The 13998-nt window shown below is 38.1% G+C and overlaps 1 protein-coding gene across 2 annotated transcripts; it reads right to left on the bottom strand.

Annotated features, from left to right (window-relative positions):
- Window positions 1–3578: 3578 nt before the first annotated feature.
- Window positions 3579–8180, bottom strand: si:ch211-121a2.4 (transmembrane protein 205). 2 transcript variants are annotated; one of them, XM_067384828.1, is made up of 4 exons: window positions 8047–8180; window positions 7076–7225; window positions 5419–5582; window positions 3579–4106 (listed from the first exon to the last, which is right to left on the bottom strand). In XM_067384828.1, the coding sequence occupies exons 2-4, from the start codon at window positions 7173–7175 to the stop codon at window positions 3804–3806; spliced, it is 567 nt and encodes a 188-aa protein (XP_067240929.1). In that variant the 5' UTR covers window positions 7176–7225; window positions 8047–8180; the 3' UTR covers window positions 3579–3803. The 2 variants fall into 2 exon arrangements, with proteins under 2 accessions (XP_067240929.1, XP_067240930.1); XM_067384829.1 differs by lacking the exon at window positions 8047–8180 and adding an exon at window positions 6063–6154 and having other exon boundaries at window positions 7076–7141.
- Between the last annotated feature and the right edge of the window lie 5818 nt (window positions 8181–13998).

Genomic DNA, 13998 nt, shown 5'->3' with positions numbered 1-13998 from the left:
AAAGACACATTAAACCCATTTCCATACATTACACAATATAACTGCGACAGCTTTACATTCATCACAGATTCAGACATAAGTCTTCATTCTTGAAGATGACGTGTAATTTCTGCACAAATCACAAATGGAACGAACAGAAGGTTGTTCCACTGTGCTGTTTAATGCCAATAAGACACACTTCAGCTTTACATAAAGGGATGCAATATAAATTGCAATTACCTTTTATTCAGACAGACCCAGCAAACAAAAATATGTTCTAAGAAGGTTTTGCTAACATGCTGACATTCACACTAAGTTATAAAAAACGTTATTTCTGAATGTTCTCTGAATGTTCTTAACATCCAGTTATTTAAATGTTTTAAAATAGTTTTTATTGGTTATGTGAACATTAAGGGAACATTCCATTTGCAAACTTAAAAAAAAAAAAACGTAGTAACATTTAAACAAACTAAACGCTTCAGGTAAAAACGTTCTATGATAAATAATGTTTTTGTGCTAACATTTTCAGAACATTATTAAATTCAAGATCACTTTGAAAGAATGTTTAGTTAATGTTAGCCGAAGAATGTTTGTTCATAATTCTGAGAGAACCTTGACACAACGTTAGCTAATATTCTGAGAATGTTAGCTGGGGAACTGGTGAATTTTCTTCATCTACCACTTCATCTAATACCCAGGAAATAATGAAACTTCAGCTAAAATTCCATGGAACGTCAATGACACAATACAAGCACAAAGCTCTTCTGCATTTAATTCCTTTGACCATATTATACTATTTGATATTTAACACTAAATATAATCACTAACAGGCTCACTGGGGCTGTTATAGCTGCCAGTTCATTTGCATTGATAGCATAGTAAATCCCCAATTACAGGGACAAAGCCTCTCCAGCATCTTGGACACTGTCATACAGTATTATAACATGGAAGATATCGCAATGAAAGGCACTGTACAGTAACTGATGCACAAATATGATAGACAGACAGCAGAAGTGTAAAGCAACTGAACACAGAAGCTACATTCCAAAGCAAGGTGTAGCTATCATAACAATAGTGCTTATTATCTGAATACACACAATTTTATATGACTAACACATTAGTGAGGCGCATTGTATGATCCACAAAAAATAAAAGACTCTGAAGCACACAATGTCATGTACACCCAAGGTAGTCCGGTTTGCTGTTGCTTAACACCTGCAAAAGGCAAAAGGCACAGTGTGCGAAAGCAGTCAAACAGGAGATAAACTGGTTTCTGTTGAACCAGTCATGACAAAGGTCAATTTGATGGTTTCAGAAAGAGAGCATCTACATCTGTAAATGTCTCTTAACAGCAAATATACATGAAACAACGCCTTGTTTTAAAATGCTGAACATACTTCATAAACCAAGCGGACATAAATATACATTGAAAAGGTTGGTAAGATTTTTAAATGCATATAAAAGAAGTCTCTTCTGCTCGCCTGTGCTGCATTTATATGATCAAAAATACTGAAAAACTGTAATATTGTGAAATATTATTACAATTTAAAATAGCTTTTTTCTATTTTAATATATTTTAAAATGTAATTTATTCCTGTGATGGTAAAGCTGAATTTTCAGCATCTTTACTCCAGTCTTCCACATGTTAGAATGATTTCTGAAAGATCATGATACTGATTTGCTGCTCAAGAAATATTTATTACTATTATCAATGTTGAAAACAGTTGTGCTGCTTAATATTTCTGTGGAAACCGCGTGATTTTTTGATGAATGTAAAATGTTCAAAAGAACAGCAGTTTATTTGAAATATATATTTTTTGGTTTACGGTCACTTTTGATCAATTGCATCCTTGCTGAATAAAAGTATTAATTGCTTAAAAAAAAAAAAAAAAAAAAACGTACTGACCCCCAAACTTTTGATAAGTAGCATATATTTTACATCTAAACATGACTACATTAGTTCTGAGCAGATTGTCACAGCTGTAGTCGGTGCACTGATAAATACTACACTGTATACAAAATAAGAATATTTGTTTGTGAGGCAGATGAGAGTCATTAAAGGAACACTCCACTTTTTTTGAAAATAGGCTCATTTTCCAACTCCCCTAGAGTTAAACAGTTGAGTTTTACCGTTTTCGAATCCATTCAGCCGATCTCCGGTTCTGGCGGTACCACTTTTAGCATAGCTTAGCATAGTTCATTGAATCTGATTAGACCGTTAGCATCGCGCTTAAAAATGACCAAAGAGTTACGCAGCGTCTCTCACAAACGTCTCCATGGTTGCAAGGCACATTCCCTGTGCAATTAGGGGCTCACGGGCGCTGCGTAATATCATTGCACTGCTGCAGCCATGGAACGGCAGCAAAGTTCCTTGATTATTACGCCTGAATGAGAGTATAGTTCCTAGCCATATCAGCCTAGAAAATCACAATTTTATTTTCTGTTGGTCTTAGTACACGATTTAACTACAGAAGAGTCAAGTTTTAAATAGGAAAAATATCAAAACTCTTTGGTCATTTTTAAGCGCGATGCTAACGGTCTAATCAGATTCAATGAACTATGCTAAGCTATGCTTAGTTAGCATTTTCCAGGGGAGTTGGAAAATTAGCCTATTTTCAAAAAAAGTGGAGTGTTCCTTTAAAGGCACAATATGTAATTTTTTGCCACTAGAGGTCGCTTATGTCTACATCCAATGGAAAAGTATCTGACAGAGCGCAGGCAGAAATCATATTCATGGATGAGCTTATGGATTAAAAACACACGTCTAAAGAGCAGTGGAGCTTTTATTATGCCACAGTCGCCACTTCCGCTTCTTCTGGTCAAGCGTATGTGGGGTAACGCAGCGCTGTTTATCATATAAGATACATTTGAGTTTTGAAAGTTGTTATAAAGCTACTCTGCGTTCACTTGGCAGCTGCTTGTTGCACACTACAGTAAGCTAGATCGATATTAGTCATGGTAAAACGTGGTACTCGCTGTAAATCAACAAAATGTGATTTAAACAGTAAGTCTAACTGTGTTGAGCTATATAACATGTTTAGAGTTTGTTGATGAATGGATCCAAACAGTTGCTCACCGGTCTCATAAAACCTAATATATTAAATTGGTGTTTCCATGGTTTCTACAAAATAAAACATAAATTGTAAACATTTTTGGAAACATTTAGGATAACTCATAATATAGAACACTGTTCTAGTGGTTTTTGGAAGCCAAAATTTGGAAGCCATTTTAATCCAAAAATCTTACATATTATGCCTTTGAACTTCTTATATAATGTGCATGACCACATTCTGTGGTACAACTGGTGCTAGGTGCATTTTATTTAAGCTCCATTTCAACATTCAGGTGAGAGCATAATTAACAGTCCAGGAGAAAAGGCTGTTGAAACAGAGAAATCAAATAATTTGATAAATTAATTTGTTTTGTGATAGAGTGAGGTTGCTTTTGTTCAGAAAACAGAAAATATGTGCCATAACTTCTAGAATGAAAAAAAAAAAAAAAAAGTTTTTGAATTCCACTTCCCATTTTTTTTCCCCATTCCTCAAGCATGCAGTGTAACATCTTTTAATTTAAATATCATTATCTATAACTTTTAAAAAAAAAAAAAAAAAAAAAAAAAAAAAATTCTCTATACACCATATATCTACACTAAAATTAGCACATCGAAGATTAAAAAAGACAATCTATTACAAGAATGACCAGATTTGTCAGGAAGTAATCCAGTACCTGAGAGCAGGTCGTTGCTGCCGGAGTCACACAGACACTAACCGAAGGTTTTGAATTGCATTATGGGAGTAGAGCTCCACTATGTTACAGGAAGGTCATCAGAGTGTGGTGAGGTTTTCTGCCAGGTAATATAGGCTGTATCCGTTACATACGATACAGCAGAGGTTACAGAGGGAAGACAGCATGTGGTACAGCCACAGCCGACCACTCAGCTTTTTGTACTTTGGGTCCGTCTCGCAGAGCTTGGCGTAAGCTTCCCGATTGGATGAGAGTCCGATGTCCTGACCCAATCCACAGGCCTGCTCAATCAGGTGCATGTCCGCCATGATTTCCGAGGTCATCTGACCAAACCACTGGGCATTTACTGCTGCCACAGTCACACACACAAAATAAATGAAGATCTGGGGAGAAAACAGAAAGCCGGTGGAATCAAGAGAGAGTCCGTCACCCAAAAATCATTATTCACCCTCATGTCATTCCATGACTTCCCAAAAAAAAAAAAAAAAAAAAAATATATATATATATATATATATATATATATATATATATATATATATATATATATATATATATATATATATTTTGAAGAATGTGCTGGCCACTCTTTTCCATGCAATTATAATGAATGGGGACCGGAGATTCAAAAGCATCATAAAAGTATTGGGAACACGAAACATGAAACACGAGCAGAACGAATTTGTGTGTAAATCATTCGTAAAGCCGTTCTGACGTACATTTTCGGATTCATGAATATGTTTACATTTTCAAAATGTTAGTTTGTATGAAAGAAATTTACACCTGCTCCCTCCTTACCACGTGTAAATGGTGCGCCATTATAATATTTCACGAGTTTGTTTGTATGGAAGCTTGTTTCCGCCATGAAATAAAAAAAATTAAAAAGTAATCGAGACTTTTCTTTTCTCACAATTGCAAGTTTACATCTCACACTTGTGACTTTTTTCCTCAGAATTGAATGATGTAAAGTCAGAATTGAGAGATAAAAACCTTATGTCCAATTGACCCTTCGCCAACAAGCCGTGGCGCTGTCACGCCACACAGAGTGAAAAATACATCGCGGAGCAAAGAGGACACTGACAACACGTCGACAGACAAGACAGAGCAGGTTACTTATGATATTAAACAAAGACCCAGCTTTCAAACGGTGTAATTTTTTAAGAAATTCGAACAATAAAAAACGTTTTGTGGCTCTTGTGGCTCACTGTAGCGCCTCAGCTCAAGCGGCTCGTGAACAGATCCTCTCTTCCTACTAGTTCATTTATAGCATCAAATAAACATGAATGAACATGAGAAGGAATGTTGTTTCAAACGCGGAAAGACGCCGGTAGACATCATTTTTCAAGTTCAAGTCCACCGAGGTTAATCTTCTTACTCCTGACTGCTTTGTCAGACAATATGGCGGATTCTGTGTTATGATTGGTTAGATCGGGTTGAAGGGTCACCAAACAGTTCACGGCACCATTGACTTCCATAGAAGGGGAAAAAATACAATGGAAGTGAATGGGGTCCATCAACTGTTTGCTTACAGACATCCTTCAAAATATCTTCTTTTGTGTTCAGCAGAAGAAAGAAATTCATGCAGGTTTGGAACAACATGAGGGTAAGTAAATCATGGCAGAAGTTTTATTTTTGGGTGAACTATCCCCTTAAGTAACACGTTTTCACATTTTGTTCTGAACATTTTGTTCTGAATACCTGGAAGGCTTCTCTGTCATCCAGCATGTTGCTGGGATGGTACATGGCGAAGATGGTGAGATTGAAGAAAGCACAGGCTGAGCCGATATGCAGGTAAAACGGGAAGAGCCGGCTCTGGATGAAGCCAAACGTGTGTCGGTTTAGATGGTTGTCCATCACAAAGCCTGAGCAAAACAAAAATCAATTGAACCTTAAGTACTGTGCATATTATAAACTTTGTTTAAATTTGTATAAATGTATTCATGTATAAATCTACCCTTGTGAAAAAGAAGTACACTTAGCATACTTTTAAAAAGAGTACTTATTACAGAAATGATATACTTAAGTGTGAACTGAATGTAATGTTTTCAGAAACTTGACTGCATTATTTACAGCTAAATCAAAATGTATTTTATAGTTTAAATTTATATTAAATGCAATTAGCTGAACTTTAGAGTGCTTTTTGACCCACTTAAGACTTAAGTACATCTTTGTGTAATTTCATAATTAACTCACTTCTACTGTCTTTGAAATATAGTTACACATTTGTAATTACGAGGTTGCCATTTAGTAAATTTAAAATATTTTAACTTGAAACGTAATATAGAATTACAGTTAAAGGGTTAGTTCACCCAAAAATGAAAATAATGTCATTTATTACTCACCCTCATGTCATTTCACACCCGTAAGACCTTCGTTCATCTTCTGAACACAAATTAAGATATTGTTGATGAAATCCGATGGCTCAGTGAGGCCTCTGTTGAGAGCAAAGCCATTGAAACGGTCAAGATCCATAAAGGTAATAAAAACATATTTAAATCAGTTCATGTGAGTACAGTGGTTCAATATTAATATTATAAAGGAACAAGAATATTTTTGGTGCGCCAAAAAAACCCAAAATAACGACTTATATAGTGATGGCCGATTTCAAAACACTGCTTCATGAAGCTTCTGAGCTTTATAAATCTTTTGTTTCGAATAAGTAATTCAGATCTCCCATCAAACGCCTAAACTGCTGAAATCACATGACTTTGGCGCTCCGATTCACTGATTTGATTCGTAAAGCTCTGAAGCAGTGTTTTGAAATCAGCCCATATAGATGTTGTTGAAAAGTCTTTATTTTGGTGTGTTTTTGGCGCACAAAAAGTTCTCTTGTTGCTTTATAATATTAAGATAGAACCACTGTACTCACATGAACTGATTTAAATATGTTTTTAGTACATTAATGGACCTTGAGAGTTTGAATGTCATTGCGGTCTATGGAGGCCTCACTGAGCCATCGTATTTCATCAAAAATATCTTAATTTGTGTTCAGAAGAACGGGTGTAGAACGATGAGGGTGAGTAATAAATGACATTATTTTCATTTTTGGGTGAACTAACCCTTTAGTATGTTAGTCAACATAAGTGTACTTCTTTAAAGCACTAAAACTAAAAACTAAACTTTAAATTGAAACTTTTAAGTTGACATTATTACAAAGTGCATTATCTATTTTTTTGTACTTAAGCATGTTAAGAAAGTGTAATGTATTTAAGTAAACCTAAATGACCTATCATTATATTATCTTCAAGTAAATTATTTAAAATATATACTTTTAAGATTTGATGCACACTACAATCATTCCATTAATCCATCATTTGCAATCACTGCCAAAAAGCGAAACAGTGTCCACACCTACCCGATATAAAGGTGACCCATATCTGCATTCCCCAGAAGGTGGAGAGAAACATGAGGTGAAGGAGTTTAGCAGTGACGGGAGGCTCTCTGTCTGCAGACATTGTCACGGGCACACTATTGTCTTTCACCTCCCTCACTCACTGCCACTGTGCTGTTTAAAAGTGTGACACAAAAATCATTCTCAGGTTTATGTAAGAGTTAATGCACATGATGTGATGCACACCACAGAGCACACTCTGCGTTATAAACAATAGAGGTGGAGGCATTCACCTTTCACCCACATGAGTAACAAGGCATACCATAATGGAACAAACCTTCTTAAAAGAAGATCTGCAATCTAATATAAATCATATCAGGCACACTGACTGCAAAAGGTAAAACAAATTAAAGGGATTGTTCACCCTCAACATGTTGTAGAATGATAATGCCATTCACTTCCATTGCATAGAAAAATATGGTGACTGAGGCTGTCAACCTGCCAAACATGTTCCACAGAAGAAAGTCATACAGGACATGAGGGTAAATCATTGACAAATCTTGATTTTGGGGTGAACTGTCCCTTTAAGAATCGTGTGTGTGACTGCACTGCACTACTTGTGCTTTTATTGTGCAGAGTAACGCCATGTCCAGAATGTAGGCTGTGTCTCAAAACCTACTGAGCTGCCTAGCTAGACTGCGTTTTCGGTTCTGTCTGCGCCTTTAATGCCGGCGCGTATTATCTATGTAGGTTGCTCACTAGTTGTTGAGACACAGCCATGGTGTCCAAACACCCCAAAAGCTTCCTATTAAGCACCGCGACTCTTTCCAACTGAGGAAAATCCTTGATGTTTGAACTGACACCAACTCACAGTACAAGACAGACAAGCTCGCGCGTCACTTCTGATGCGTCATGTGAAACCTACACCTGTAGGGATATGAAAGGCTGGAAATCATTACAGCTACATGCTGTCACCATGATGTCGATCTACTTACCGGACGATCAGCCGTGACTATGTAAATCGTTGGGGGCTGGTTGCGCGTCACGGTGGGTAGAACACCATAAATATACGATGAAGGAGGAACCGGTCTGCAGCTGTAGTAACTCTCGGACTGGCAGTCAGACCGGTGGGCGGGGTTTATGCGTTTATGTGTACGCGGTTGGAGTTGTTTGATGGGCGTGGTTTGTGAATGTTCTCGTTATTGTTGGGCGTGGTTTTGTATACGGGTGGGCGTGCTTTATGTGGAATTTACACACATGCATTTAGCTATCTATATGGGGTCATTCCATAGACTTCTTTTGTTTTTATATAGATTGATAGCCTATAACAGTAACGTTTGAAATAATACACTTACATTTTATTTAAAATAGGTTTTGTCAGATTTAGCTCACTTCTGGGTACACTTTTGTCCTAAAATTAAGTACACAAACACACACACACACAAATTAAAATTCTGTCATTTATTACTCACCCTTATGTCGTTCCACATCCATAAGAACTTTGTTCATCTTAAGAACACAAATTAAGATCTTTTTGATGAAGTCTGGAGTTGCGTCCCAAACGCCGCACTATACACTATGTACTTATGCACTATGTACTCATTCACGCATAGTGCGTGAAATGTATAAGGTTATTTTGTCATTTAACATTGGAGTCTGACAGCTCCTCACCCTCCACTATGTAATTAAAGCTGCGACAGGTGAGTGCATAAAGTGTCCAACATTCCACACTTTGTTTTTCCGTTAATTTAGTGCATCATCCGGGTATTTAAAGTGCACTTTTTCTTTTTGGAATTTTCAGTGTGAACACACTACTCGCACTATTTATACTAAAAACGTCATAGAATAGTGCATAAGTACGCGAATTGGGATGCACCTTTTCGTTTTTTCCGTTAATTTAGTGCATCATCCGGGTATTTAAAGTGCACTTTTTCTTTTTGGAATTTTCAGTGTGAACACACTACTTGCACTATTATACTTAAAAACATCATAGAATAGTGCATAAGTACGCGAATTGGGACGCACCTTGGGTTTCTGTCTCTCCAAAGACATCCTAGCAGCTTCCACTGCAAGGTTCAGAAAGAAATGAAATTAAATTAAATTAAATGAAATACACTTTATTGTCCCCAAAGGGGAAATTTGTGTTGGACTCAAGGTGTTTACATAGACAAAATCATTAAAATCATTAAATAAATAAATATATTTAAAAAATATAGTAAATTAAATTACATTCATTCATCATTTAACATTTTAATTGAAATAGGTATAAAAGACTTCTTAAACCGATTATACCTACAAAAAGGTAGGAAAAAGACATCATTAAAGTAATCCATGTGACTCCAGAGGCTTAAACTCAATTTTATGAAGCAACGTGACGTGAGTGCTTTGTTTGTGCAAAAAAACATAACTTACCACTTTATTTACAAAATAATATTATCTAAAGTGTGTTCACGCAACAATGCCAACTCTCGCGTGAACACAACACACGTGCATCGTGATGCTCTCGTGAACACTCGCACATGTGCGTTGAGTTGACGTTATAAACACTCACACATGCGTTGAGTTGAAGCGTGAGTCTGAACACAACGTGTGCGTCGCGATGCTCTTATAAACACTCGTGTGTTGAGTTGATGCGTGAGTCTGAACACAACGTGTGCGTCGCGATGCTCTTATAAACACTCGTGTGTTGAGTTGACGCGTGAGTCTGAACACAACGCGTGCGTCGCGATGCTCTTATAAACACTCGTGTGTTGAGTTGACGCGTGAGTCTGAACACAACGTGTGCGTCGCGATGCTCTTATAAACACTCGTGTGTTGAGTTGACGCGTGAGTCTGAACACAACGTGTGCGTCGCGATGCTCTTATAAACACTCGTGTGTTGAGTTGACGCGTGAGTCTGAACACAACGTGTGCGTCGCGATGCTCTTATAAACACTCACACATGCGTTGAGTTGAAGCGTGAGTCTGAACACAACGTGTGCGTCGCGATGCTCTTATAAACACTCGTGTGTTGAGTTGACGCGTGAGTCTGAACACAACGTGTGCGTCGCGATGCTCTTATAAACACTCGTGTGTTGAGTTGACGCGTGAGTCTGAACACAACGTGTGCGTCGCGATGCTCTTATAAACACTCGTGTGTTGAGTTGACGCGTGAGTCTGAACACAACGTGTGCGTCGCGATGCTCTTATAAACACTCACACATGCGTTGAGTTGACGCGTGAGTCTGAACACAACGTGTGCGTCGCGATGCTCTTATAAACACTCACACATGCGTTGAGTTGAAGCGTGAGTCTGAACACAACGTGTGCGTCGCGATGCTCTTATAAACACTCACACATGCGTTGAGTTGAAGCGTGAGTCTGAACACAACGTGTGCGTCGCGATGCTCTTATAAACACTCACACATGCGTTGAGTTGAAGCGTGAGTCTGAACACAACGTGTGCGTCGCGATGCTCTTATAAACACTCGTGTGTTGAGTTGACGCGTGAGTCTGAACACAACGTGTGCGTCGCGATGCTCTTATAAACACTCACACATGCGTTGAGTTGACGCGAGTCTGAACACAACGCGTGCGTCGCGATGCTCTTATAAACACTCACACATGCGTTGAGTTGAAGCGTGAGTCTGAACACAACGTGTGCGTCGCGATGCTCTTATAAACACTCACACATGCGTTGAGTTGAAGCGTGAGTCTGAACACAACGTGTGCGTCGCGATGCTCTTATAAACACTCACACATGCGTTGAGTTGACGCGAGTCTGAACACAACGTGTGCGTCGCGATGCTCTTATAAACACTCACACATGCGTTGAGTTGAAGCGTGAGTCTGAACACAACGTGTGCGTCGCGATGCTCTTATAAACACTCGTGTGTTGAGTTGATGCGTGAGTCTGAACACAACGTGTGCGTCGCGATGCTCTTATAAACACTCGTGTGTTGAGTTGACGCGTGAGTCTGAACACAACGCGTGCGTCGCGATGCTCTTATAAACACTCGTGTGTTGAGTTGACGCGTGAGTCTGAACACAACGTGTGCGTCGCGATGCTCTTATAAACACTCGTGTGTTGAGTTGACGCGTGAGTCTGAACACAACGTGTGCGTCGCGATGCTCTTATAAACACTCGTGTGTTGAGTTGACGCGTGAGTCTGAACACAACGTGTGCGTCGCGATGCTCTTATAAACACTCACACATGCGTTGAGTTGACGCGTGAGTCTGAACACAACGTGTGCGTCGCGATGCTCTTATAAACACTCACACATGCGTTGAGTTGAAGCGTGAGTCTGAACACAACGTGTGCGTCGCGATGCTCTTATAAACACTCACACATGCGTTGAGTTGAAGCGTGAGTCTGAACACAACGTGTGCGTCGCGATGCTCTTATAAACACTCACACATGCGTTGAGTTGAAGCGTGAGTCTGAACACAACGTGTGCGTCGCGATGCTCTTATAAACACTCGTGTGTTGAGTTGAAGCGTGAGTCTGAACACAACGTGTGCGTCGCGATGCTCTTATAAACACTCGTGTGTTGAGTTGACGCGTGAGTCTGAACACAACGCGTGCGTCGCGATGCTCTTATAAACACTCACACATGCGTTGAGTTGAAGCGTGAGTCTGAACACAACGTGTGCGTCGCGATGCTCTTATAAACACTCACACATGCGTTGAGTTGAAGCGTGAGTCTGAACACAACGTGTGCGTCGCGATGCTCTTATAAACACTCACACATGCGTTGAGTTGAAGCGTGAGTCTGAACACAACGTGTGCGTCGCGATGCTCTTATAAACACTCGTGTGTTGAGTTGACGCGTGAGTCTGAACACAACGTGTGCGTCGCGATGCTCTTATAAACACTCACACATGCGTTGAGTTGAAGCGTGAGTCTGAACACAACGCGTGCGTCGCGATGCTCTTATAAACACTCGTGTGTTGAGTTGACGCGTGAGTCTGAACACAACGCGTGCGTCGCGATGCTCTCGTGAACACGTGTTGCAGATCAATATTTTTGTAAGTAAAGTGGTCAATTATACTTTAATGATGTCTTTACTACCTTTATGGACCTTGGAGTGGTAGTTGCGTTGGATGTCAATGGAGAGACAAAAACCTATCAGACATCAAAAAGATCAAAAAAAGAAAAAAAAAAAAGGATAAGAATCAAAAAGATCTTCATTTGTGTTCCGTAGATGAACGAAGGTCTTACAGGTGTGGAACGACTTGAGGGTGAGTAATTAAAGACAGACTTTTTGGGTGAACTAACTCTTTAACTTTGAGACACAACTTCAACAAAAAGTACTGCAACAAAGGACCAGATAAAGACCTTAATTATAACTGTTCTGACTGTAAATAATCAGAGAATTCACTCTCTCAGTCACTTCACAGGGCATGTTCAAACTGGTGGATTAATTAGCGCTCAACATGTTATTGGTCTGTATTTAATGGGTGCGAAAGAGAAAAGGACAGTGTGACTCTCATGGGCGCTTTCTTCACTGCCTTTGTTCAGAGCAATTACCATGTGCAACTGAAGGAGAACAAAATCTGATTCCTAGAAACACCAGAGACTTCATGAACATTTGTAGTGAATTTGTAAATGTATGTATAACAGAAAAGAAACCTTGAGCCAGACCTTTATGATGTAGATGCTATAACTGAATCCCAACAAGCTTACCGTATATATACAGTACCTGTCAAAAGTTTGGAAACATTAAATTTTTTTAATGTTTTTGAAAGAAGTCTCTATTCTCACCAGGGCTGCATTTATTTAATCAAAAAATACAGTAAAAACAGTAATATTTTGAAATATTATTACAATTTAAAATAATTGTTTTCTATTTTAATACATTTAAAAAATATAATTTATTCCTGAGATCAAATCTGAATTTTCAAACTCAGAGATATGGAGAATCTTTGTCAGCTTTGGTGGAAAATGGCCATTATTCACAGCAGCGCCATCCTTGAGTTTTAAAGGGAATGAAAGCGAGGCTGTGAGGGAAAGACATGCATATTAATATGTGAATTTTTTGTGATAGTAAATTGTATTGTGTGGATCAAGAGTATTTTGATGTTTACTGGATATTGATTGTTGTAAACGTACTGTCATGTGAGAAAGTATTACGTCATCATATATCATATATCTTGTGGTACACATTGCCTGTTTAAGGGCTAATATTATATATTATTATTACATATAATATTACATAATCTAATAAATATATATAAAATAAATTTGTTACATTTTGTTATGAAGACATTTACACATTTTTAATTTGTAGCTTAAGTGTCCAAGTACTTTTTGGGGGCAGCAGTGTATCTATATCATAGATATAATTTAATCTTTGTTTTTTCTCTCAGAAAACCGGGATAATTTGGTACATGTTCCTAAAAAAAATCACCAGCTTCATTGAAGACCTTACAGTTTCATAGGCATGTGGGACCATGAAAGAAAAGACTTAAAGGTATAATTCAGTCACTAGAGGGAGACATGGCCAACAATCCATGGATTCACAATATTCTGTAAAGCAAATGTTCACAAAAACTAGTTCTTTAACTTATATATATAAAGAAAGAAAGAGGGAAAATATCTTGTATCCTTCAATGTTTTCCATCATTTATGTACATTTTAATGACTGATTATAGATATTAGTGAAGATTTGTAAGATGCTTTATTTTTGGGGATATTAATAATGTTGCCAAAAAAAGAAAAATGTTCTCTTGAAGCAAAGATGTCAATTAATATGACATTGAGGTGACTGCTGTATTATCATAATGTGAGAGACCGGGAGCAGTTAATGTTAATTTGGACCAGACGGATGATTGTTTTCTATGGCAAATAATATATTCCTCAGCCATAAATCCACTCCAACCCAGCCCATATACATTAAGCACTGCCATCAAAACCAAACAATTTTATGATGATCAAAGCCAAATTCACTGATATCGACAGACTGTA

Source organism: Chanodichthys erythropterus, chromosome 4, assembly GCF_024489055.1.
Source record: "Chanodichthys erythropterus isolate Z2021 chromosome 4, ASM2448905v1, whole genome shotgun sequence".
In the NCBI taxonomy this organism is placed as follows: Eukaryota; Metazoa; Chordata; class Actinopteri; order Cypriniformes; family Xenocyprididae; genus Chanodichthys; species Chanodichthys erythropterus.
This window is presented reverse-complemented; position numbering and strand designations above follow the sequence as displayed.